At 41.2% G+C, this 27,611-nt stretch overlaps 1 protein-coding gene across 1 annotated transcript; it reads right to left on the bottom strand.

Annotated features, from left to right (window-relative positions):
* Positions 1–105: 105 nt before the first annotated feature.
* Positions 106–26,087, bottom strand: HTRA3 (HtrA serine peptidase 3). Its single transcript, XM_066185234.1, has 9 exons — positions 25,354–26,087; positions 17,149–17,248; positions 15,203–15,425; positions 14,440–14,634; positions 11,388–11,420; positions 10,609–10,723; positions 4,154–4,202; positions 2,350–2,445; positions 106–1,109 (listed from the first exon to the last, which is right to left on the bottom strand). The coding sequence occupies exons 1-9, from the start codon at positions 25,775–25,777 to the stop codon at positions 944–946; spliced, it is 1,401 nt and encodes a 466-aa protein (XP_066041331.1). The 5' UTR covers positions 25,778–26,087; the 3' UTR covers positions 106–943.
* Positions 26,088–27,611: the final 1,524 nt, after the last annotated feature.

The following is a 27,611-nucleotide window of genomic DNA, read 5'->3' as shown; positions in this document are numbered from 1 at the left end:
AGGGATGCAAAGGGTTTTCATAACATCAGGGCCCAATTTTTTGTAAGAAAATTTTCTCTTGGGAGAGCCTATTCCAGTCAGACAGAAGAAGCAGGAAAGACATACTTGTTTAAAAAGAGGTTTACATCAACAGATTATTTGTGTAAACTTTAATTTCCTTACAGTAGAAACATACACAGTCAAAGCCAAAAGTAGTGTAACAATTTTACAGGAAAGCTTACCAGTAAAAATGCAAAAAAAGTTTGTATCAAATTCTTTAAAAAACTGTGCACTTTCTCAAACTTAACTTTGTTCAGCACATCGTTTTGATTTATATATAAGGCATTAATTCTATAAGAATCATTTACTATATTCCAAAAATCGCATGACCTAGGTGTAACACTCTATAGCCTGATACCATTTTTGCTCCTTTCAATATTTACAGATTTCATCTACCTGCATTGACATGGAGCAGAGAAGCACTGATAACAAATACAAGCTTTGCCAATAATAGGTTCACATTGAAAAAGTTATATAAAAAGGAAACAAAAAAAAAAAAGCTCAATTTTGCATTGCAATAGCTTGGGTCTGCTGCACCTATGATTGTAGTTTAAGAATAATTCCCCATTTTATATTCTTCTCCACTTCCAGTAGCATTTGGATCTTTCAATACGCAGAACTGAATCTGGTATGCAACTGTAGGTACAGGAAGTACCAGCTACCCAAAATTTCCTTTTCTCCTCCTCCCCAGAACAAAGTTCTCAAGTTTCTTTGAAATTTAAATCTCCTATAAATGGCATCTTTGAAGTCATTCTAGCTACTATGTACAGAAATGGCTCAGGCAATTAAGTTAGTCCACCTTGTCATTAGTCAACAGGAAGTATAATTACTGTAGCTGTAAAGGAGGTATCTAGTGTTCCAGAATAAGTGAGTTTAATTATGGTGAGAGCTCCCTCAACTCTATTTACATGACAACTTCAGGCTCAATGTTAAATAGCAAGTCATCATTTCCCCTTCGAACTTCAAGTAGTAGAGGTGATTCATTCATCACGGCCTCCTGCAGGTCACTGGAAGTCATCAAAGGACGCCCATTGACTTTCACAATAATATCTCCATCTTGGATCCCTCCTCTGCAAAGACAAGAAAATGGCAGTAAGGATGCATTCTGTGCAGAGGAAAAGTACAGAGGCTATCCACCACCTCTTTTGCAAATGCAATAAATTTTTATTTTAGTCTCCACTGATGGGATATTCCAGCCTTCTGACTGTGAAAGAATAACAGGTAGCACTTGCTAAACGCAAAATAAGGCTCAGGTTATTTCACTGAGAATTTTCTTCCTAAACAACAAAAACTATTTTTTCGTATCTTCTACAAAACTACAGCAAGTGAGAAACAGAAAAGGCTTTTATCTATCATTGATTCATTTCACTCAGTCCATTTTCAAGACCATGCCTTTATGCCACCAATATGTATTTCAAGAATCAAAAATTAAAACCTCAAATTTTCATGACAAGTGCACCAGCTAAAGTATCGAAAAATTATTTCTCTATTTCTGTTCAAATGTAATCCTGAAGAGCCGGTTTTTATTGCTTTTGATTTTCCTAAAATCATGTTTAGGAATATTTATTTATTTCGCAACTGTTCCACAGAACAGTCTCTTCCTTTAAGGTTAAGCTCTGTCTCCGATAACAGCTCTGACAGCGCCTTATGTGAATGCTATTCTGTTTCCTACTTAAACTTAATCCAACTTTCTGCTTATTAATATTCAACATACTTCACAAAACTCCTCAAATTAGTTCATTGTATTTGGGGTATTATTTTTATTTGTACACTGTTATTGTTTCATAATGTCATTAAAGGTTGTAGTGAGGTGGGTGACAGTCTCTTTTACCAAGTAACAAGTGCCAGGACAAGAAGAAATGGCCTTAAGTTATCCGAGAGGAAGTTTAGATTGGATAACAGGAAAAATTCCACCACAGAAAGAGTTTTCAAACACGGCAAGAGGTTGCCTGGCAAAGTGGTGGTGCCACCATCCCTGGAGGTACTTAAAAGACAAGTAGAAGTGGCACTTAGGGACAGGGTTTACTGGTGGCCTTGGCAGTTCTGAGTTCATGGTTAGACTTGATGATCTTAAGGGTCATTTTCAACCTAAACAACTCCCTGATTTAAAAAATTCTGAAATGCTTCATTTTTACAGAGGTGAGCAAAATCTTTGCACAAATATTTTAAACCTTAAAGGCACAATTTTTAATTGTTTAAATACAGATCAATCCTGGTATGAGAAAAGACTTGAATATGAAAAGAAATACTACCTTCTAGTATCTCTTTGGAGGTTTATTTGTGGTGAAGGAAGTAATGTGCTGTACCTACCTATGAGAAGGTGAGTTTGGAACAACTTCGTGTACGTAAATTCCACTTCTGACATCAGGAAAATCAGCATTACTGTGCTTCAGTTCCTCCACCAAGCTAAAAGAAAAACAGTTATACAGAGTTTGATTGCACTACAAAAGCCCATAAATATTCTTACTTATTTAAACTTTTTGTGACAAAAAGAAAGAGACTTAACAATTAATTGTTTGCCTGTTGTTCTGTAATGAAAATGTAGAGGATTTGAACTTGGATTTAAACAAATTATGCAGATTTTAAGAGAGGCAAAACTCTTTACCTGTGTAAAATGTGCTAAATTTAATGGTCTTGTGCATCTCCTGCAAGAATCTGACTTTGGCTCTTTGTAGCAGTAGCAGAGAGGACCTTGCTCATGAGCACAACAGGAGCACCTTCAGGGACAAAAGGGTTTTCTGCCCAAAGAATTAATGCTGGTGACAGCACAGAAATTTGCCAACTTTTTTGTTTCTTTTATTTTGCAAGTCATTCTTAATTCGTATTTATCAAGAACAATAGAGTTTTTGATAACTCCAGAGAGAAGATAGATCAGAGCTGGAAACATCAGTTTCCTCAAGCTGTCATCAGCAATTTTTTATGCATCACTTTCTAAAGAAAGAAGACGGGAATCTGCTGCAAAACAGAGCCTCTACAAACATCCCCTCATTTCAGAGATGATGTTATCATTTCAGGTCTGTGTACAGTGTGGGTTAAAACCCATTTCTAGAAAGAAAGATTTTAAACCAAAGATGTATTCCTGGGCTGTCTGCCATGAAAAACTGGGGTCCCACAGAAAGAAAACAATCCAAAATGGCTACACAGCTTCTCTTCACTTGATTTAGTACTGAGGGAGCTAAAAATTGAGTAATTAAATCAAACACAACAAGGGAAGTGGTCTTTTTCAGAAAACAGGCCTGCAGACATCTTACATGGCTTTTTTAGATGCTCCAAAAGCAGTAAAATCTCACATCATGATCACAATCATGCAGAGAAACATTCAGAGTTTCTCTCCACCAATGAAGTTAACGCCATTACACTGATTCATTCCAGCTGAGGATCCGACCCTTCAGGGAGGACTGCAGGAGTGTAACTCAAGAAAAAAAGATGGCTTTACTACAACCCCAGCTGGAAATTGTCTGGTTTAATTTTGCAGTCTACTGCCACATTGGAAACATGCCTACTGCTGGGAGAGAACATCAGCATAAGAGCCCTCATTTATTATCCAAGAATATATCTGGGTAACGACAAGACACAAAGCCATGTAAGAGGGAAAACACAGTAAAGAGTCAGAGGAGGGTGTCCATTTTTGGCTTTGTTAACTGGAGGCACAAAGCTTTAGTTTGGCACTTTAGCAGCTCTTTCTAGTTAATGGTTAGGCACCAAACCTCACACCATATGGCCCCCACTGGCACTGATAAAACACCACCAAACCCTCCATCAGCTGGTCTGTCATCAGCACCCAGAGTCACCTGAAAACACCATTTTGTTTAAACGCCACCTAAAACCTGGTGTAACTCCAGGTGTCCTTGTCAAGAACCAAAATCTGTGTTCAGGCTCTTCCTATCTCCCCTCAGCTATCAGCAGGACATCCACCACTATCAGTATTTAGAGAATTTCCAGGTCTCAGAACATAGATTTCACCTATATCATTTAAATGCCAGCAGATTTCCTAGTAGCCAATGCCCACTTCTGGATCTCTGGAGATTTGTAACGAAAGATGAATGAAGTTCTGAACCACAGCTGACCACATCTTGTGTGCATGAACATACAATGACCTTTCTAAGATACTTACGCAGGTGTTATTGTCAGCATTCTGATGCCAATGAAACGTTTCTTCCCATCTGAAAGGAACACAGAGGTTATTTAAGAAACTGGGGCAAACACTGACAAAAATAACTCCTCTGATGACACAAAATACCTGAAAATTCAAACAGAATATATCAGATTTTAACAAAACTAAAGAAAATCACGCATGTTTGTACTAAAGTTTGCTGTGGTTTTTTTTATTATTAGCCTTGGTGTACAGAATGACAGTCCTTCTCCCTGCAATTAAGGGTAAGAGAGAAAGCTCGTTTACACTCCATAGGAGTTTTTTCTTCAGGAAATTGCTGTGATCTAGTATCACATGAATTCAGTAAATGGAAAATTTCATAACCAAGTACCATTTAATCTGAAACTGGTCAAGACAATTTAATCATATGATGTTCTCATTAAAATATAGAAATGGAATCTAAACAATTTCAAATTTCCACTTTTCAGAGAAAGGGCAATCAAAAGTCTCACGCTGATTACAATGCAAATGGATTATTTCTACCCCAAAGAATAAAAATCAAGTTTAAAAAAAATCCCAAAACATGTAGACCTTTGCAAAAATGATCACAAAAATACTCAGAGGGCTGGAGCACCTCTGGTATGAAGATGGGCTGAGGGAGTTGGGGCTTTTCAGCCTAGAGAAGAGAAGGCTCCAGAGACACCTCAGTGAGGTCTTTCAGTATTTTAAGGGGGCTTATAGGACAGGACAAAGGGTGATTATTTCAAACTAAAAGAGGGTAGATTGGCAGCAGGTATCAGGAAGAACTTTTTATAATGAGAGTGGTAACACACTGAAACATGCTGCCCAGAGAAGTGGTAGATGCCCCAGCTGTCAACACTCAAGGTCAGGTTGGATGGAGCTGTGAGCAACCTCATGAAATAGAAGGTGTCCTTGACCAGTGCAGAGAGGTTGGACTAGATGACCTTTAAAGGTCCCTTCCAATAGAAACTATCCTATAATTCTATGATTCGCCAGGATTCTGTGGAATTTTAAATGGTGAGAAGTCACTCCTTCAGGAGGAACACCGCATTTCTGAAGTTGGCTTTTAGTAAGCCATGATATTGCACAGCTGTCTTGTGAAAAAAAATGCAGTTTGATGACTTCCTGAAGTGAGTGCTGCAGTACTTAGTTACATCCGGCATGAAACAATATTTCCCCTTACTCGTTCCAGCACAACGACTTCACAAGACCTTTGAGTTTCTCCAGGTTCTCATATGAGGAAAAAGGAGATGTACAGAGTCTTCTCTAGCTCTTATTCTTTCCAAGAAAAATACTCCCAAATAAAGGATTTAGTTCTGAATATTACACATGCCAAATATTCCCATTGTGGTCACTGAAAATGTTGACCACGAAACATTGGATTTACTACACTCTGAAAAATCTTGCATCCATAAGTGTCCTGAAACTGTCCTACTTTGCTCTGAAATGATTGGCTCTTCTCTATTTTAAACTAAAACTGGCAAGATCAAAATCAGCTACAGTAAGAGTGTCAAGAAGTTCAACTGTTAAAATTTGAAGTCTGGAAAGCTTTGGGCATGACCATGAACTAGCTCAGGGTGTTCCTACAGTCCCCATGGAAGAAATGTAATTTTTCATTTTTTAAAAATATTCAGACATGATAATTCTCCCACCTGAAATTAATCCCCTTGTCCATGCAATGTGGACAGTTCAATAATGAAATTCCCTTCATAAGATCAGTGACAGTATCTCTGGTGACAGGTTTGGGTTTTTTTTTTTGCATTAAACAATGTGATGATGGTCAACACCTGTGAGGCAAAAGTTTGCAGAAACACAAAGACACTCCAGAACCTGAGTTAGGAATGTTTACATGAATGAAAAATGAAAATCAAAGAAGAGACAAAAGAAATTGGCTTGGAAGAAACAGAACAGCAAGAATGAAAAACCACAGGAGAAATTACATGATTGATAAAGGGAATTATTTCCCCAGGGGCTAACAATATATGTAAACATAAAGCTTTAGGGAAAAAATAACTCTTGTAACGACAGACTTATTCCTACCTAATTCTACCTTCAACTTTGGGTATGTCAAAATATTATGTCACTCCTGCTCACACACCGAAATTCAAAAAGGCCTTCTGCCCTCTCTCTGAAGTAAGTTTGCCATACTGCAAACAGCAATTCATACTGTAAGAGTAGCAGGCTATTGTACAAAGTAAAACTAAAAACTGTGAGCCATGGGTTACTTCAGCAGGAGAGTATACACTCCTCTCTTTCCCCCCTCTCCAGACATTTTGTGTGTCAGAAAGCAGGTAAAAACAATTCAGTCCTTTTGTTCCACAAAAGTCCATTCCACTGAACTTAACCCAAGTCAAACACATTCAACAAAACCCAAAGTTTTCAGCAACAGTGATTAGTGGGAATATAATTGTCCATCTTACTTGAAGTATCAGCAGAGACTGAAGAGGCACAGACAACCACTAGTAGTGTTTTATCATTCCCAAAGCATAGGCATGGTGATGCTGGGGCTAAGCCACGCTGGCAGAACAGTGTGTGGCACCTGGAACTACCACTGCCATTTTACATCTGCTCTGTGAATAGAAAGTCTCTAAACCTGTCATTCTGGCAATTTGTGCAATCGCAAGGCAAAAGAAAAAATAATTAGGAGAACTGGAAGAGAGTGACACCATAAATCTAAGGAGCATATCACGAGGGTGCAGTCCCAGCAGTAGTTAAAAGGTTCATATGTTAGAAGAATCAGGTTTAGCAAATGTGAAACCATTGTGGCTTCAAGCCAGAGCACAGCACAGAAGAGAAAGACTCAAATCTCATTTTTGTAAACACCAGGCCAGGTTAAGCACTGATTCCAGAGGTACACAGTCAAGCAAACCAGCCTCAACCACGTGTTTAAACTTAAATCTGCTTAGTGTTAATACAAAGTCACCAGCAGCTGACCCCAAGTATCTAGAAGCAGTTCACTGTTCACAGAAATTTCCGTTCCACAGTAAGGAAAGCACTTGCCTTACTGTTGACCTTCATTTATTGATGCTTGCAACAACAGAGACACAAACCAGACAGATAAACACCAACTGAAGGCAGAAATGTTTATCCCTTATAAACCGTAGCAAAAAGAACTGATAAATCCAAATTCAGGGGTCATGTACTAAAACTTCTATGGGCTTGAGTAACTCTGGTACAAAATCGTACCCAATGAAGCTGATTTCAGTGGGGTCAGGATAGCACCAGGTATTCCAAGTGAAGAAATGAATCCTGCACTTCTTAGTCAAGTGCCAGGCAAAACTTCTGCTTTTCTGCTAATTCCTTTTGCATCTAGCACATCTTGCAGATTACACGAGCAGCCCTGAAAGCATTTAATAAAGATATTCTACTGCCAAACAGAAAACATGAAAACAGCTCAAGCCTATAATGCTGGACTGTGTGCAGTGATCCTTTCATATATACTGCATGGCTGAATTTAATCAGTGATCTGAATCTATATTCAGCAAGGCTCCTAAGAAACCCTCATGATTTGTGGTAGTTATTATGAGTAATAATCATTCAAATACAAAGGTAAGAATATTGTTTCCACACAACTAATACAAGGCCCTGGGGATGTAAGATGAGGATTCATGTAAATGAGTTGTTGGGTATGGCCAACGCAGAACTCCCCCATTTCCCCTTGCCCATCTAAAACAAGGTTTTTTCACTTTTCTGCTCACACTACATCAGAGGCCGCACTGGCCTTTTAGGATGGATTTTCTCTTTAATATTTTGTCAAATTGCTGACTTACTGACTTCCACTTAAAAACATCTGTGTGTAAAAGACTTTCTACTTTTACCCCTCTGCTCAAGTCTAAACTAGGAATAGATAGAGCCAAGACCGAAATGGAAAAATTCCTAAACAAAAAAAAAACCTAAAAAAAATAAAATCAATCAATGCTTAAGCATGTAGTTAACTTCCAGACATAAACACAGAATACACAGCTGGTTAAAACTGAGATACAGATAGAGACACTTAACTTCATGCAGCAATTTAAGACTTCCTAACTATAAAGGGATGTTAACCTTATTATTGGCAACCCCAAAATTAGCAAAGGCTTTCAGACTATTCAACAGACAAACATCTCTATGAAGGCTGTGGCAAACCTTTGGTCAAAAATACATTAGGGTGCTATTGTATAGTACCAATGCATTAGGTAATGCAGAATGCATAGATAACATAATCAGTGCAAATTCTTCATTCAAATGACACCCTCGCCTTTTCCCCTGGTCTGTACTCCTGTTCTTTAACAGATCAGATATTTGCAGTTACATATAATGGGTGAGATTTAAAAAAATACATGCCTCCTATATAAAAGACTTATCTGATCTACTGAGATTCAAAAGACTAAGGTCCAGTTTATTAAAAAATTGAGTATCTACCATGCCAGAATACATCTGGAAAGAGTGGTATCCCAGGGGAGTGTTATCTTCAGGCAATATGATATTAAGAGTAAAATAATAATACCCATAAACTTCTTTCTATGACCTAATTGTACCATAAGGGCGGATCCCACTGAAACTACCAAAACATAACTGGAAGAAAAGAAAACATGATAAAAAAAAAATCCCTAAAAATCTGCTTATAGAAATTCATTTTGCCAAAAAATAGCAACTATACAATAAACTTCAGAACTATTACTAAAGGCATAAAAAATGCAAATTAAGTCTCAAATACGTGGTGAAAATATCCCCTAGAAACTTTCTCTATGCATCAAGGGCTTTAAATGACTGTTCTGCCATAGCAAAATTATAAGACGTACTTCAGAAAAGCAAAAAAAAAAAAAATTTTGAAAAATAAATAATAAAATTGCCTGTGTCCCAGGATATTTGAAGCAGTGACAGTCACACTGACACAAAGAGAAAGTGTGAGTCCTTTTGATCAGGGAATCATGTGGCATAATTAAAAAAAAAAAAAAAAAAAAAAAGATCTGTATGTTACAATCACAGTACAAACTTGACTCTTTCACAATTTTTTCTTAGGGTTCTTCCACAGGCAGAGCTGTCTCTGGGCCCTTAGCTGAGCTCATTGTTCTGTGGAGGCAAAGGTGACTGAAGGAGCAAGGTGACTGACTTCAGTGGTGACATCTCAAAGCTTCACTGACTTTCCAGCAGGTGGGCTCTGCACAAGGTTTGAGTTCATGCCTTCAGGGCAGGCCTGCAGGCTGAGCCATTGCTCCTCCCTGGACTGGGATGAGCAGTGTGGTTCTAAAGAGTAACATCAATAATGAGACATCTGCTTGTTTCAGAAACCAACAGTCACTTAGTAGCCAGGGCAACACGTCAAGTTTTTTTGACATGTTGACTGACACAAAATTATGTCAGCTACTTTAAAATGCACTTCTCAACATATAATTAAGAACTCTTTCTTCATCTACTCCTCCCACTCCCCCCAAAGCAACGGTGAAAACAATATCATTTGTGGAATTCAGGAAAACACAGCTGAGGGGACCCACCAGGTTTGTGATGCTCTCATAGACACAAGCAGATGCATCACTTTAAAACCGCTGACTAAGGGAAGTTTCTGAAATAACAGTATCTGAGAGGAAAATGATGTAAAGAAACAATCCTGGCATCAGGAACTGGATGAACTCAGGCGAAGACAAGATTAATAACAAAAAGATCCAAGAGAAAAAGCAGCAGCAGCCAAGACTCAAGGGTAAAAGATGAGTAGTAGGGTGTGGATAGATAAACTGGCGAGTGAAAAGAGCAAGGAAGGTTTGGCCTGGCTGCAGCATTACTAGATCAACTTTGGCTGTAGTATGACATCAAGAACAGGGTGACAGATATGGTGCAGGCATGTAAAAAATAGTCTAAAGTACTGCAGTTGTCATTGCCAATATACTTAAATTTACATGCTCTCTGGCGCAGAGGCCTTTCTTTCTATTTGCCTCTCTCCCATCTTCCCATGTATTTCTTCACAAATTAGTAACAGCCCTTCTTCCACCAGGGCCTGAGAATCTGTCACAATATCTGATCATATAGCACTGACATACATGACCACGATAAAATATAGGTCAGGTTCGCTGAACTCCACCCCACCTGTGGACAGGTGCCCTAAGTTTTTACTTTATTTTCTACAATATATTTCAATCTTTTTGCTAGGACAATAAATGAAAAGAGGAGAATACAACTCCTTAAAGAAGTGATCATCTGTTCTCAAGATCATTTGAGACAGTGATGATTCATCTGTGTCCTCACTATTCCCAGAGGCCCTATTTCCCATATTTATACAGATACTGTCTGCTCTTTGGGGGTGTGAGTAATAAAAAGTCTCTCCCATTTCTGAGAGATTGTTTTCTATTTCCCAGTCTGTGATGCTCTGTAATGGAAAAGGATGCTGCTCCTTTCAGTAATAGGATCCCTGACCCATGTCTTTTGGCACTTTGCCTGGATCAGGATAATTGGAAGATGTCACTGTTCCTTGCAGACCTTACCTTTACTTTGTTTATCTTGTGACTCCGTGAGAAACTGAGTGATACGGTCTGAAGGAATAGCAAAAGAAATTCCAGCTGTGACCTTCAAGGTGTTAATCCCAATCACTTCACCATCCTGTTGAGAGACAACACCCAATTAAATTTGTTCCTAAGTACAGGATTCAGCTCCCTGCCTAGCATTTCATGTTAAAAGCTGGTGTAAGAAATTTTAGAGTGTTGTAATCACTCAAGAAATAAACAGTACTTATAAGGGAGGATCTGGGCTTTGATTCATGATCCATTTCACATTTAACAATGATGGCCAGACAGATTACAGTACAGTGTGTCCATCCAAGGTCCATCCCAGCACTCGGCAAGAGATTCCCACTGCCAAGTGGGCAGTGGAGTCACTACTACCACTAGAGCCACAAGCCACTGACCTGCAAAAACACTGCTGATTTAAAGCAATCTACTTTGACAGAGTTCTTTGGTTAACCAGGTCCCACCCCTGTTGCGCATCCCAGGTTTCACAGTGTGAATGACCGTAACTGCTCCTTCCAGATCCCATATTCCTCACTGATATGTAAAATTTTCTGTGCTCAATGGGGAAATGTTTTCCTGTGGTGTGTGAACTGAGACCTAATTTGCATATTCTGCATTAGCTTCAGGCTGTCTACCATTAGCTAAATGAATGGAAGTTGGAATGATCTATGAATCTTTCCCAAAGAACATTCTCCCACCACCTTGAAACTAGCTCCTGAAACAAAACCAACCAACAAAACCAAGTCACATGGACTTACCAAATTAACTAGAGGTCCTCCAGAGTTGCCATACTGCAAAAACGACATAGGAGCAATAAATTAATACTTCACTGCCGGAAATGCAATTCTCATTACAAACAGCATTTATTTTGTGAGTGAATGAAAGAGGAGGTAATTTCTTAGGCAGCACTGACAGACATAACATCGATCACAGAAGATTACAGGTAGGTTTTATCCTACCCCTTCACCCCTCTCATGATTATAGGTTTTTTTTTCTTTTCAGAAACAGTCCTTAAGCTAGGAGCCACTCCAAATAGGCAGACTCTAAGTTTAAGACATTGAATAGCTAAAACTAGTATTTTGATTCTTCCATAGCCTGTCAGAATAAGGTTTTCAAATAATTAATTGTTATTTAAAGTCATACTCCAATGAGGTGCTTGTACAGTTTTTGTTCTGTTCATCACTTTGGTTTGTAACACTCAGTCTCTCCTTCTCCACTGGAGCAGAATGGAGTGTTCTATATATTTAATCACAGCATATTGCCATGAGGTAGCTACTACATAAGGATTGATTTAGTAACCACAGACACATATGCCTCTCTGGGGAAGGCATAGAGCAGCTCTGAGCAGCCCAAAATTACCTAATAACTAATGGCCTTTAAAGGAAACATGCAACAGGACCACAGGAAATGAGAGTTGGGGAAGTTGCTTGTCCATCTTCATGCTGGCTCAACAATTTGTTTTTGAGTGAGGCCAGGGTTTTCAAGTAGGTTTGCAAAACAGCCAAGAGCAGCAACTTACCACTCAAAAGAAACAAAAGCTAAGCGATGCATGACAGAAAAGTGAGACACAAACTGTTTACACTCAGATAGCACTGGGCAAACCTTACAGATTCTTAGGAGAATAAAATAGACATTCAAGTTTATAAAACAGCTTCAAAGTCCAAATTTAAATAAACAGATCAGTTCCTTATATTGTATCTCTCCAGTGACCAGAGGCTGCACACTTGATTTTTATGTCTGACTGGCACAAAGAAACCAAGATAATGATTTTTCAGCCTTGCTCAGCACATCTCATTCACTTGTCTCCTGCTTGAAGGATGTGAAAGACCATCAGCACACGCAATATAACTCCATTTAGAACCTTATGGCCCTGTTTTCTCCTGCCCTACGTTACTGCTGTCCCAGCACTTCTCAAAAGGCAGCTGCATGCACATTCCTGCAGGAAAGTCTTGGATGAGCCACAGGAATGCTCTGAACAGACCAAGTCTCAAACTCCTCCCATTCTCAGGAGAAAACCAGTGCATTAGCTAAGCACAAAGCATCCTTATGGCCAGGGACCATCTTCATATTTTGTGGTCTCAGACAGCAAAGCAATTCAAACTTAGTGTCATTTTCCTCACCTCATCTGCTATCACTCTTCCTTTGGTCCAGCATTATCTGACACACTCTGCTACCCTTGCCTAAAATTGCTCATTATCTTTGGAGGGCAGCAAATGTCTTAAGTGCATACACAAGGAAGGAGTCTGTGCTTGAAAAATGTGTATAGGCAAGAAGTCAAGATTCTCATGTTCTAATTCTGTCTCCGCCACCAGTTCAGTTTGTGCTCCCAACTAACACATCGTGCCTAAGTTTTCCTTATTCTCTGCACAGCTGAAGAGAGTAATTCCAGTTAAATGTCTGGAGAGGTTCAGCTCCTGGGTCATACAAAAGTTTTTTGAAAGCTTTTTGAAAAAGCTCACTTTTATGTCATATCTTAGCATAATTAGCGAAAATAATTACCGTCTTTTTCCTCCCTACACAATTGTCTGTGACAATAACCATTTGTGAAGCACTTTGTATGTATAAAATACTCAGTGTTATTTCTTTTAATGTCAAATTTGACATTAATGTCCAACAAATAAATCCTGAAAATATTTTTCTTTCAATGTGTAACAGATTTAAGGTACAAAATTTCAGGCCATTTTCCACCTCAGATATGTGTGCAGCACTCTTTTTAGAAGCAGTACAAGCTAAACACACACCCAAGGACTTCACTTAAGCTCTTTAGATCCCTCCAAGCTGCTCTGAAGGAACATTGTTTTAATGTATTTCTATATAACATGGAATGCTAGGACCCCTAGCTCCAAACTGTACCTCAAACTTTATGTTTTTTTTATAGTTTGATTCTTGTTTTGATTATGTGATGTGCAAAGGGAAAACAAGAACAGAAACAAAACCCCCCAATCCTCTCCTTATGTTCTTACCTGGGTGTCCTGTCATTAAACTGAAGCACATACTCTCAATTTGACTACTCCATCTGGTTCTAATGGATGGAGATGAAAGAAATATTGGCTCTATTCTACAGCTTCCTTGACCAGAGGAACTCAGCAAGCAGAGAGAAATTTACTGCTGGTTGATACGGATGCCTTAGGTTTTAGCTTTCATGTTTTCCGGATTCTGAACTGCATTAGTATATTACTCTGAACTTCATATAAAGTGTTGGCAAGTCCTCTTCACAGTGTAGTTAGACAAAACAATCCTTTTCCAGCCCGAGAACCAAGGACACTGTTGCAGCTTCAGGCCCAAAAGGTATAAACAGCAAATTGAGGAGAGCAATCTGGGAGGATGGGACTTCATAACCTGAAGCTGTAATTGGACAATTAACCCCAATATGTAAATAGACCAAAACTTATAAAAGTGTGAAAATGTGTGACCCATCACCCATCTTGGGTGTAGCCTCAGCCAGGCTCTTGTACGGTCCAAGGTGTATCCTTTGAAGGCCTTTTTAATAAATACCTACTTTATTCCTTTAAGACTGTCCAGCCTCTGTTCTAGGTAGCCTCTCACCACTTTACTGCATGAGATTTACAGAATTAAAAGGGTCTGACCTATGCAGCATCCTCCCAGACAACCTCGAAGGGAGAACTTTTATTTATCATGCCCTTCACAACGCTGCCTGAATGCAAGTTACATACATTGCAGAGACTTTTAAAAAAGAAGAGTTTCACTGACATTTAACAAAGCTGCTTGTATTTAGTGGATTCATCTCTCAGGGGAGACAAAGGTGGGGACGGACTGTGAAGTGAAACCCATCACAGGCCTCATGCTTACATTAATAATAGCATCTGTCTGAATGTAATCCATGTCCGAGTCCCGCAGGCCCAGCTCTTTGCCGTCTCGCTGGGCAGTGCTGACAATACCTGTTGTCACAGTGTTCTGTAAGGCAAATGGACTTCCAATTGCCACCACAAATTCTCCTGGCCTCAGATCAGCAGAGTGTCCCAGTAACAGCACTGGTAGTTTTTTCTTAAGTAATCACACCAAGAAAGAAAGAAAGAAAGAAAGAAAGCATTAGTTTATACTTGAAAATAACCTGATTGCAAAGATCAAAAACTACCAAAAAGTTAGGAACAAACACTTTCCATTACATTAATGAAAGATTCACTCACTATCCTACACTCAAAACCTATGCTAGGAGGGTTGCTGTTTTTAAACTGTCTTCGAAAACAAACAACTCTTGTAGTTTCTTGCAATTTCACTGAGGAAAAAATGTTATCAGAATTTCCCTGTTTTCCAGCAGATTGTTATCTCAGGAAGACTAGCCTGGGTACTTAGGTAAAGACAGCAGAATTTTGTCACATATGAAATGAATGGCTTTTTTTTTTTCTTCTTCATTTATTACAGTTTCTAGCACAGAAGACAAAATAATTTAATTCCAAGATATGAAAAATTTCCAGGCCTGTATTTCAGTACATTGTTTTCCACAAATATTTCTAAGGAATCCTTCAAGATATATTCTAGTCAACCACTTTGTACTAAGTGAAACCAAAATAGAGTTCCCAAATGAAGTCATTACTGTGTTTATGTCACTCACCTTAGGGTGAATCTTTATTGTTGCAATGTCAGATTTCTTGTCAATGTCTTTGATGGTTGCTTCATAGGTATCTCCATTCTGGAGCTGTACTTTCAGTTGTTGTCTCCCTGATATTGCATTTGTGCTTGACACCACGTGGGCATTGGTCACAATTAAACCAGAATCAGACATAATAAACCCAGATCCACTGGAAAGGGGGACATTTCGGCCAAAGAGAGGGTGCCTGTACAAAAAGCAAGCAATTCTCTGTCATAAGGGAAACCAACTTGAGAGACGATTACATTAGATTACATTTACCACCTTTCACCCTGAGAATTAAATTTAAAAAGAAATACAAAGAAAGGACCCCTCCCTGAAAATTGTGGGTTCAGTCAGTCAAGAAGATAGGAACTGAGGTTTACAGAAAATCAGCAGGGTCCTTTTCCTTTGGTTTCCAGTTCTGTCTTTATAGAGCTCCTCGCACAGAGGATAGGTGACAAAAAAGGAAGGAGAAGAAGCCCATCTGATCTCACTGGTTATCGATTCTGTACTGGAAGAGAACAATGACAGGAAATAATAAAGCTGAAAAATGAACTGATTGTCTAATGGGAAAGGGGGCAGAAGGAACCTTGCAGCTGGACAGAGGCATGAAGAGACATGAAGAGACAGACAAGGTCTAAGGGGATCATGAAGCCCAAGCGCAGACAGGGTGGAAAAACCATGTCTGGAAACCAAAACTACTAGGAATGTGAAAGAAAAAATGAAAAACACTAACAATGGGTAAAACTTGGTGGGAGACAACATGTGCTGCAATACAGAAAGGTAAAAGACTTTACAAACTGTTCAAGGCATTACAAATTTTCTCTGTGAAAAACTGCTGCAATGACCTTAGGAACATAAAGAACCTGCATAGCAGAAAATGAGAAAAGGCCCAGAAAGTCCTTCTTCCAAGACATGGTCCTGGTTAGGATATTATTTGACCGTTCTGGGCTATTTAGCAATAAACAATTGGAGAAAATCCCAGGAAAAAGTAGTATCAAAATTAGCACCCAGCAAGCTGCTGGGCAAACATTTACTTAGAGGGAAAGAACAAACAATCTTAACTACATATGCAAAGATCTCAAGCATCTTCAGTTGTAACATCCTTTCAAAGGACCAATCACCATGTGCATAAAACTACGTCTCCTGATACATTTGATTATCTTGATTGTGCATACTAAATAAGCCTACAAAATTCTCCAAGAATTTCTTGTATCTGTGGAAATTGAGAGGACTCCGGGAAGAAAGGTATTCACATCTAATATCTGCAGTAATTTGTTCTGACAGCAGGTTGTTCTAAGGACTCATATTTAAACCTCCCTGGGTGTTACGAGCACTCAGTGTTGATCTTGACACCTCAGCTTCAGCATCCTGCATATCGGTAATGTTCTGGTCAAGAAATTTAGTACATTTCTTTCCTATCAGAAGTCACTTCTGTGTTTAGATAGGCTACATCTCCTCGACACTCTATGTTTCAATGCTCTTCCTGCCAAAAGAAAATCATCTCTCATTTGAAGTTGGAAAAGTAACAACAAGACATTTTTTCCACCTTACCATCTGAATATATATATATACACATATACATATATTCATATATATATATATATGTGTGTGTGTGTATGTATGTATTTAAACTGAGATAACAAATACAGTCCAACAAGTAAAACATTTTAGTGAAGGCTTAAGGGACCTCCAAAGATGAGACTGACTTATTTTTGGGTAGACAGTATATATTGTATAGTACTGTAAGCCCGTTAGAACAGATCTACTGAACAGGAACAAAACACGAATGTGTGGTTCTCTGGAGAAATTGGTCTGCTGTATTGTTTAAGAATATTTTTGTGAAATTCACAAATTCAAAAGAAAAATGACTATGCCGTAGACCTTTGTTAAACAATGTAACTAAAACAAAGAACTGAAAGTGTTACCTGAGGAAAAGTTCAATGTGCACAACTGCAGGTGCAATCTTTTCCACCACATCAGCTATGAAGTTGAACTTGTATCTTGGGCTGCTGGACTGTAGGTGACCTATACTAGCAGAAAGAATTGGATATGTTAATAAGACAATACAATGTTTTATCAAGTAGGCAAGATAAACCTGCTTGCATAGGTCTGTTTCTTCTAGAAACTAGAACAGTTTCCAAACAGTACTAGAAAAGGAATCAAAGTCATTAAGATTGTTCAAAAAGTACCTAGCATTCTGTGTGATCCTGAGAAAATTAAACATCAGCATCACTTAGCTCTAAGTTCTTTTCTTTGGAAGTCTACAAGCTCTGCCTTGAGCATTTCTCTGAAGATAGCTACTTGTCATTATCCAAGACACATCAGGTCATAAGATAGGTCAGTTTGGGAAGGACCTTAGGAGGTCTCTTGTTCTACCTCCTGCTCAAAGCTGCATCAGCTATAAAGGGAAAGAGAGTTGGGACTTGCAAAACTCCAAGGATGGACACTCCAGAAGCTGCCTGGGAAACTTGTCCCACTGCTTCACTGTCCCCCATGAGGCAGAAGTTTTTCTTGCATGAAACCTGAACTCGTTGAGTTCATGTTCCAACTCATGCCCCTTGTCTCTCATCCTCCCATTACGCATCTCTGTATGGATCTGGTGCACAGGGAAGCTGCTCTCATGTCCTCCTGAAGCTTTCTCTTCCCAAGGCTGAACAAGCCCAGTACCCTCAGTTTCTCTTCACAGGAGGTATGTCCAGTTCTCCCCAACCATCCTCATGACCGTCTGAACTCCCTCCAGTTTGTCAATGCCTTTCCTGTACTGAGGGATCCAAAACTGGATGCAGTATTCCAGATGTGATCTAACAAGTGCTGAGTAACACAGCTGCAGAATTTGGGAGCCACAATTAGAACTTAAGTTCCAATTGTTTAAGTAGACACATTAGAAACCTGCTTTAAATTACAACCTTTGCACCTAAAACTTCTTGCAAATTCACATTTAAGCTGTCACATGCAGCGGGGCCTACCAATAGATTACTAAAACATCTGACAAAAGCCAGTATGGTACTACATTACACAGCACTATACACGGCATTCATTAAGAGTGAATATAAGACTTAAATTAAGATCTTAAAGAAGGCAGGGGGAAAGCCCACAGCATCCTGGCTTCTAATACCACAGCATGCTGGATTCTAGCATCACAACACCCCAAAGGAAGAGCACTGCTTGTGCTAAATGTCATATTCTCTGCAGTCCCTGATACACGGAGCTGTATCACTACATATGTAAAGCATATGATAGGGGATGTATCCCCACACTCAAATAGCAATAATTTGTGTTTGCAGCCTGAAGCTTTAAATTTAACTATGGGATCTACCAAAGGAAGCAAATGAGTTGAAGAAACCATACCAAGGAGATTAGGAATTTCTTCACAGAAGTCTGCAAGTTCTTTATCCTGTAACTGGACAAGGGATTTACTTCTGAATGAAAAGAAACCCTGCTTTAATTTAGCAAGCTAGATTTATGTGATACTGAATAAACAAAAGGAACAGCTTGGCAGGACTAGACTCAGTCTATTATTTCTACTTATATTCTCACGCACTCTGAAAAATCCCTCCAGCCAATTGAAGGTGCTTGTTTTCATGCTTAGTTTAAAAGAGACACCTCAAACAGGAATTACAGAGAACAGTCAAATGTAAGCACAATATACTGTTATTTATTTTGCTTGCTAGGCCACTGAAGAGTTGTCCTACCTTCAGTTCCCAAGCAGCTTGCCTGATTATGCAGTATATCCTTTGAAGTCTACTGACATGACTTTGAACACTTACCTACACAGCAAGTGTTCACTGACAGGATATAACATTGCCATCACGTTTATCTTAATAGACATGACCATGCATCAGTGAAAAGCAGCTGATAAACTGGCACAGAACTGTGACAAATGCAGCCTTTCAGTTAGTGTAAATCAGCATAGCTCATGGCCAAAGGCACAGGAAGATGCCTGCCAAAAACCTCAGGTCTGGACCACTCCTGACTAGCCACCAGGCAAACATTATGGGTGGCAGTGGCTTTCCAGGTAGGATTTGGGGGAGGGACAGAGAAATTATCTGAAAGAGGTAGTAGATAAAACAAGAAAAAAAGGTGAAGAAAATAGAATGCAGCAATACACAGAGGAGACTAAAACTGAAACAATGCTTGTCTTCTTTTCATAACGCAGTGAAAACATTTCTCTGTCTAAGCAGAAGCCTGGAACCTCCCTGCTGGGGTTAGAAGACAAGAATGCTCAAACCTGAAAGAAAATCCAAATCTGCACCAATATTAAAGGGAAATTTGAAACAAAGGAGGATCAAGAATAACAGACACTCAGGCTTTGTATGAAAGGCACGCCTGAAGATCTGGGCTGATCAGAGATGAGCTGTTTTTCCTCTTGTCTGGTGGGGACCAAACACTGGTGAAAACTGACTTACAAAGCTGAGACGCCTTCATAGAACTTGATCTTTCTAGAATCATTTTCTGCAAGCTGGCAGTGATGAGAACCTTCAAACATTTTATATGATGTGCCAGGAACTCAAACTATGGACGTGGAAGATGTAACTGCACACTCACATTTACTCCCACATATACAGCACTATTTAAGTGAACTGAAGTGTTGGTTATTATTGACAGCATTTTAGTGCATAATTATTAAATCGATGGTTTTCATCAGAAGTTCTCAATACACCTCAGAAGGGAGGAACTAAAGCCTGAGAAACTGAAGAAGGAAGCAAAAGCCAGTACTGAGTATATTGTGTAATGTCACCCTGAATACAAGTGTTATAACTGTACAGGTAGAATCTATTGTTTAATTTGCATTAGTTGCTGCTAAATTAGCTGCGGCTACTGTCCTTACTTAAAGAGAAAGTTAAATATGTATCTCTCCCTCCACAGTCCTGCTGCCTTGTGGAGCCCCACACAGCCCTCAGATCTCTGCTGCCCTGAGCATTGATTTGTGGATTTGTGGATTTTGACCCATTGACCCTCAGAGATTTGCCACATAGTTTTTCAAAGGTCTCTCAATAACGTGCATTATTTTCCATGTTATTACTGAGTGTTCAAAATCATCTCACACTAACAAAATCTAATTTATCTTGGCAAAAAGACATAATTTAATCCGATTAGCCATCTGTTGCATAACAGAGATTTCAAAGGTGCTGCAACCAGGTCGTATTTGAAACAAAAACATATTTATGCTTATGAGTCCTTAGCTGTCTATGCATTTCTTGGTCAAAAAAACTAGATTATCCCGATCTGCTCCATAGCCACAAATCAACCAGACTTTCAGCAGCCTTGAACTTTGAGCCTATCATTTCAACTAAGTGATTAGATCTTCAGGTCTCCAGCTCCTCTCACAGAACACTCAAAATCCAGATTTCAATGTGAGTGCATAAACTGTAGCTAAAGATTTTCAGCCTATTTTCTAAAATGTGATGTTTCCCATTTTATGGGCTCCAACTACACTGAATTTAAATGGCTAAAGCTAAGTGCTTTTCAGGTAGGAGTGGCCTTATTTTCAGTTTAGGATTTTTCCTGGATAGTGATGTTATCTACAGGCTATGGGTTCATTCAGTAGTGGTTTATTTACTTTCTTGCAGAGACAATAGACCCATTTCAATCTCATTAACACTGCTGTAAATCAGGAACAATGCCAACAAATCCGTACAGTTAACCTAGTATGAAGAGAACTGGAAAAAAAAAATCAGCAGAAATAATCATTATAATCCCACTGAAGACAATAAAACCTGACCAATTTACATCTGCAAAAGACTGAACCTTTCTGAATATCTGCCAACTTAGTCCCTGTAGAACTAAATCAGATCACATTCACTGCTTTCTTAAAGACAATACATTGTATTAAAATCCACAATTTTATATTCATTAAGAAATCATGAGCCTGGGAAACGCATTCTTTTAAGGCTGTTTCCCCATCCCCCTTTTAAAACCAGCTTCAGAAAAGATCTGTGCATTCAGCAAAATTATTATGTCTAAGGGAGGACTGCAACCTGGCAGATCTGATCACCAGGGATAAACACTGTCCCTACTGTGCTTTCATGGAAAGAAATGAAAGACAAATAAAAGATTATAATGTCTCTGCTTAAAAAACAGAAACATCTGCTGGAAACATAGGTTCATGGGCAGCTTTTCTGATGAATTCAGCATTAAGATCAAGTTGCATAGCTGTGCAGTGACCATAAAGCCTTGGTGAGTTTAATGCCACATTATGGTTCAGGCAACTTGTTTATACAATGGATGTCTACCGTGCACAGATGAAAACAATCTGGTGAACCAAGACCAAAGTGGCTTTCTTGTGCAATCCAGCAATGACAAGGGCCAGACAGAGACAGACTGGCACAAGCCTTCTAGCACAGACACCACACTGACTTTACACGTTTGGTATTCCTCCCTTCCAAGTGACCCTCATGAAGAGATGCAACAAGAATATCCCTTTCCTGTTACCTATCCTTTACAGAGTGAAGTGCTCTACTCTGAATTGTATTCCAAATGCTGTACACTATCCATCCTCACCTGCAGTAACTCAAACCAACTCAGGCATAAGGAAAACAGGCTGTACAGGAATGTGACCCAAGTTTGTGTTTCCAGCTAATACCTTGCAGTACATTTCCCTAAATACAGCTGCAGGCAGCTTTAAGGCTTTGATGACAAAAACACCAGCAGGAGACTTCTATCCCTTACTGGGCCAACTTTACAGAAATGCAAGTAATCATACACTCAGTTGTTCCTCTTGTATCTTCAAGGTCATGTACAGGCACACTCCAAACACCCCACGAAGAACTGTGTGCAATGACCCTGCTCATGCATTAACTGTGCTTCAAACATTCTCTTAGGAAAGTGAACCTTTAGGCTCATATCTTGCAAAGATCTGACTGACTGGGGTGAGTCTTAACATCAAGACCCCTTTCTGAGAGTGACTTCAGGTTAACAGTGTAGAGGACAGTAAATGGTGAGTGTCAAGTCCAGCCCCAAATGTTTTCTAATTAAGCTTTTAATTTTCCTTGTTCTATTGACAAAGGAGCATCTGTATTTAAAAAAAAAAAAAAAAAAAAAAAAAAAAAAAAAAAAAAAAGTTCGTTTGCTTCCATGTCTTAGGTAAGAAAATACAAATCTTTGGACATTTAAACTCTCTTCACAGAAGCTATTTGCAAAACAACCTTGCAAGGAATTTAACCGTACTGACTTGTACTGAGAGATCAAAGCCAGTCCTTTGCTCAAGAAACAAGTAGATTGACTGTAGATGGCAGGTGAACAAGTGAATCCTTCGAGTGAGACGTCTGACATCTTAGCAGAAGGATATGTGGCATTGTTAAAACTTACATTTGGTGCCCTGAGAAACAGGGCTCTGTAAGAATAGATCTTTGATTACACAGGTTGTCCCACATAAAAATTTCTTCCATTACTTACATGCTGGCTTGTAACAGTTTGTTATCACAGTAGGTGACAGAAGGTAGAAAAAAACCTAGCTGTTTCACAATATATTCCCATATATAAAGGCACCTAGTGTTGAAAAAAAGCTAAAAAAAAAACCAAAAAAAAGAAAGAGTATTTGTAGCAGGGAGTTTAACTTTGCTTAGGATTTCTGCAGACTGCTCCTATCAATATCTGTGAGAAGCCCCTGGGCACTGGCACATTGTAGAGCACCAGTTATGGAGCTCCTGGACCTCCCTGCAGTAATACCCCGTTTAGTACACTGTGTGTAGAACTTGCAGTTTGGTGTGGTGCTCTTCAACATAATCCAGGATTTCAACAAGCAAGAAAACATTTTAAATTCTGTTAATTTTTCAATTATCACTCAGTAACCTTGACCAGCTCATTCTTCCCTTCCTTCCTGCATCCTTTACTACCCATGTTTCATGCCATCCCTATTCACCAGACTGCTGTCACCAGGAAACCACAGCTGAGGTACTCAACCTGTCTGGGTTTATCACAGCCAGAATCCAACTCAGCATCAACATAAGCAACTGAAAAAGGAAAGGAGCAGACATTTCAGGAGCTACTTTAGGTCTGTGCATGTTCTAAATAGGGCCTGAGCCATACTATGTGAGGCTTCTGTTATCTGAGATTGTTTTAATATATGGATGGTTAAGTAAAACTGCATTTACTTTGAACTCTGAGTCATCTGAGGCCAGGCAAGAACAGAAGAAAGAGAAATTTGACAGCAATTTTAAACTGTCAACTTTCTTCCAAGCCCCTCATTACACCCATTGCATGTTATTGTTTAAAAAAAAAAAAACAAAACAAACAAAAAAAATACTATAATTGAGTTCTATTCCTGGCTCAACCACCAACTCAGTCTGACCTTGGGCAAGACACTCGGTTTCTTTGAGCTTCAGTTTGTGCAGCTGTAGAACTGAATAAAAAAATTTAAATCTTAACAGAGAACCAGATGCTTCATCTAAGCTGAGGTTTTCTGAGACAAAAAACAAAACAAAACAAAACAAAAAGCCAAAATAAAGTGAACACTAAAATAGTTGCTTGGGGGAAAAAAAAAAAAAAGTGCCTCTGCCTCACAGCTCCAAATTCCTAAGCCTATTAACATTAGATTCAGGAGGATTCCTTAAAGAAAATGTCATATATACCAAATGCCAAGCACTCTGCAAGCTTTCAGATGCAGGCTAGTTCACTCACTTTGGTTAAACATTTTGATTATTTCACATGGATCAGTTTCAACCAAGTTTTAGAACTACTAAAGTTAGCAGATGCTGATGTGAAAAGGTACAGGCAAAAACAATTCATAACTACAAAATACCGGAAAGATTGAACATTGCAGCTTCAGGCTGGCATGTGGAACGATTCTTGGCTCTGACAAAATACTTTGAAAGGAACTCCAGGAATATAATTTGAATATCCTCCCTTTCTGAAGAGGTTTACCCTTTCCAAAGATCGGGATATATACGAAAGATCCCCTGTTCACAGAAAGGCTACAACAGCAGCCCTTTTCCTTCTGAACCATCCCAATCACTTTGGCCAGGTTGCTGTGAACAAACAGGATGGTGAGTGGCTCACCTGACATAATGGAACCACTAACGCATGATTTAAAACTCCGATAAGCATAGAACTTCTCTTTCCAGGAACTCTATGGGAAAGGGAGCAGAAGCAAACCCTTAAAATAATATATCAGTATGTGGAAAGACACTGCCAGCATTAACACTTCTGTAAAGAGACACATTTTAATACTAAAAGGAAATTACTAGCTAAAGAGATTACTAAACTTTCCAAAGTTAAATCACCAAGCCTGAAGTTGTGATGGCACATCACAGGATCTGAGCAAAGGCCTCAACACTTTACTCCAACCAGAAGATCATTTGATAGCCCGAGTATCAGTATGTTACACTACAAAGGAGGTTCTCATGCTTTTTTTCCCTACTTAGGGCTCTACAAGACTACAAAATCCTTCGGTGACAAAAGCAAACCAGGCAAAAGACTATGTTTTATATCGTTTATCTAATACTCAGTGCTTTTTCTGCCCCGACAGGCTTTTGGAGGCGTTTCCCGATTCGCCTGTGGGGTCAATCTGATTAACACCCCAAGCACGGCCAGGGACGGTCCCGGGGCCCCGCTCTGTGCGGGCTGTGCCGCTCTGCTCTGCGACCCTCACAGCACATCGCTGCCGATGCGGGGAGCGAAGGGAGCACTGGGCAGGACGGGAGCAGGCTTGTACCGCTGCCCTGCCTCCAGAAGAGGCCACGGCTGAGGACGTGGCCGCTGCCCTGCCCTGGCAGCCGAGCGACCTCCACCCACCTCGCTCCCATCGGGGCAAGTGCGTCCGCCTCTTGTCCCAGGAGCACTGCGGCAGCAACCTGCACCTCACCGAGGCACCCACAGCCATGAGTGTTCCCCCATACCCGGGGGAAACTTTCCCAAACCCCGGACCAAGCCCACGCTGAGCATCGAGGAGAAGTTTTGCTGTTCAGAAAGCACCTGAGCATCCCTTCCGCACACCACCGCTATCATTAGGGGCTGGGTGAGGTGCCATGTCCTTGGAGGTTTTTTGAGTCCCTAGAGCCACCCAGTCTTCCCAGGCCACTGAAAATCGTGACTTTCTTTACCCTGGCAGCCAGGTCTCCTGTTGCAGACACCACCACAGTCTCCCACCACCACCCTCCCCCGCTCCGCGGCAGGTCCCACCATGCTCCTACCCGATTCACAGGCTCCCTTCTGGACCTGGGCGACGCCGGGCAGCCCGTGCTGCAGCGCCTTGCGGCTCACCGCCTTCAGCTGGCAGATGTTGTCGTAGGTCCGGCCGTCGCTGCCGCACACCTGGGCGCTGAGCTTGCACTGGCAGACGCCCTTGGCGAAGCGCTTGCCCATGGGGTAGCGGCAGTCGAGGCTGTCCCCGCAGGGCGGGTCCTCCTTGCGGCCGCAGGAGTCCCCCTCGCCCGCGGCGCAGATGAGGCAGCAGCCGCAGCGGTCGGGGACGTACCCGCTGGGGCAGCTGGGGCTGGGGCACTTGGAGACATCGCAGCGGGCCGGGCACTTGGCGCGGGCGAGCGGGAGCTCCGCGGCGTGCGGGCCGGCGCTGAGGGACAGCAGGAGCAGCGGGCTCAGCAGCGACACCCGCATCCTCGGCGGGGACAGCGGCGGCGGAGCACGGCGTGCGAGCCCGCCCGGCCCCGGGGCAGGAGGCGGGAAAGGTGCGATCGCGGCCAGGGAAGGGGAAGGCGGGCGTTTTGCACACTCGGGCAGGACGGCGTTCTGCCCCGGGCAGCGCTTCTGCGGGCGGAGCGGGACGGCGCAGCGGGCGGAGGGCAGCAGGCCGGAGCAGGCCGCGGAGTCACGGCCGGCTCGGTCCCCGCAGGGCGCGGCGGCTCCCAGGACTCAGCTGGCCGGGCTGAGGCACCGAGCCATGGCACGGAGCGCCGAGGGCAGGCGGACCGGGACGCAGTGGGAAGGCGGCGGCAGCGCGGCGGGGTTATATGTGGGACGGGCCCGCCGCCTCCAGCAGCACCGGCAGCCCCGGGCGGGCAGGCTCCACCCCGGGCGGGACGGACGGACGGACGGACGGACGGACAGACACAGAGCGGGGAGGGTCCGCTCCCCTCATCTGGGCGCTGCGGGGAAGGGCTGCCCTTCTGCTGGTAAATCACCGCCCCGAGCCGGGAGAGCCCCGGCGTGAGGCGGGCTGCGGCCATCCGCTGGACCCCGGCGGCTGTGGGTGCCCGACGTGGCATAAAAAAGTGCGAATCTATTTACATGTGAGCGCTTGTGACCTCTGTGAGCGCAGGGGCAGCCGCTTTGCCTTCCCTCATGCTTTTATTTAATGTCAGCGTTAATAAGGGCATTTGTCGCCGCTGCCACCGAAGGGTAGTCCAAGTTTGGCCTCTCTTCGTTTGGTCTCTGTTGAGATTTTAAACACGCTCTTGGACACGAATCCCTCTTTGCAGGTGTCGGAGCAGAGACACAAGTAGCTGAACACAGTCCTTGGAGCCACTCGTTCTGCATGGCATCACGGCACATTGTACGAGGCGCTTTCCCACTGCCAAAGGGGACCTGCTGGGCTCCCCACCGTCATTTGCTTCAACAAAAGATTTGGCAGCTTCTCTGTAATAGTAGTTGGAGGTATTGCCAAGGTCTTAATATTTGAGGTTTGGGGGGGTTTTTAATCTATTATTAATCACAATGTGTTCAGTAAGACTGTCAGGTGGAAGAGAGCATCTGAGCTCTGTCAACTAGTCACCTCCACAGTCTCCATAACATGCAGAGTAAATTCTCCCCATGCATGCCATCTTTATCAAGAAAAAACTCACTCTTGCTGTAAGGTAATCACAACTTTTGCTGGACATAACTTTCAAATTAATTATTCCAAGTATGGGTTGAGCTGGCTTTCAAAAATGTTAAGCTGACTTCAGAAAAAGGACCTCTGGCAGAGCTCACCCAGAGATTATACCAAACTTGGGAAGTCTTACTTGCTGCATATGACACACCCAGCCTTGATTTCTGCCTGCAGTTCCCCTTTCCGTCTTTTTCACACAAGGGATAAAACTCACGTAGCCCTGCAAGGTACTGCCTCAAGCCTTCTGATTGGATCCTGTGAACTAGGTTTAAGCAGACACAATTTACTGAGCTGCATCAGCTATAGGGTTGAAATCACCATACTGTGTTCCAATTAAAGACCTCTTGAATGCAGCAGAGGCAGCAGCCAGAATCCCCCACTAGAGTTAGTGAGTTAGTGTTTTGCTGTTCCCTCTGTTATATCCTGTTAATCCAGGTCCAAACCTGGATTTTCCGAGCAGCAGCAGTCTCACTTATGACAAATAAAAGGTATACATCATAGCGAAAGATCTGGCATGTCTTGTGATAAGAAAACTGTAAGATTTTGCTGTCGCACACATTTTGTCACACTTTGAAAAGGTAAAGTTTACCTAAATGACTTTATAGTGCAATACCTAAAATATTA

This window comes from Chamaea fasciata, unplaced genomic scaffold, assembly GCF_029207755.1.
Source record: "Chamaea fasciata isolate MVZ Bird 193981 ecotype frontalis unplaced genomic scaffold, bChaFas1.0.hap1 SCAF_6, whole genome shotgun sequence".
In the NCBI taxonomy this organism is placed as follows: Eukaryota; Metazoa; Chordata; class Aves; order Passeriformes; family Sylviidae; genus Chamaea; species Chamaea fasciata.
The sequence above is the reverse complement of the archived record's forward strand: the minus strand, read 5'-3'. Positions and strand labels throughout refer to the sequence as shown.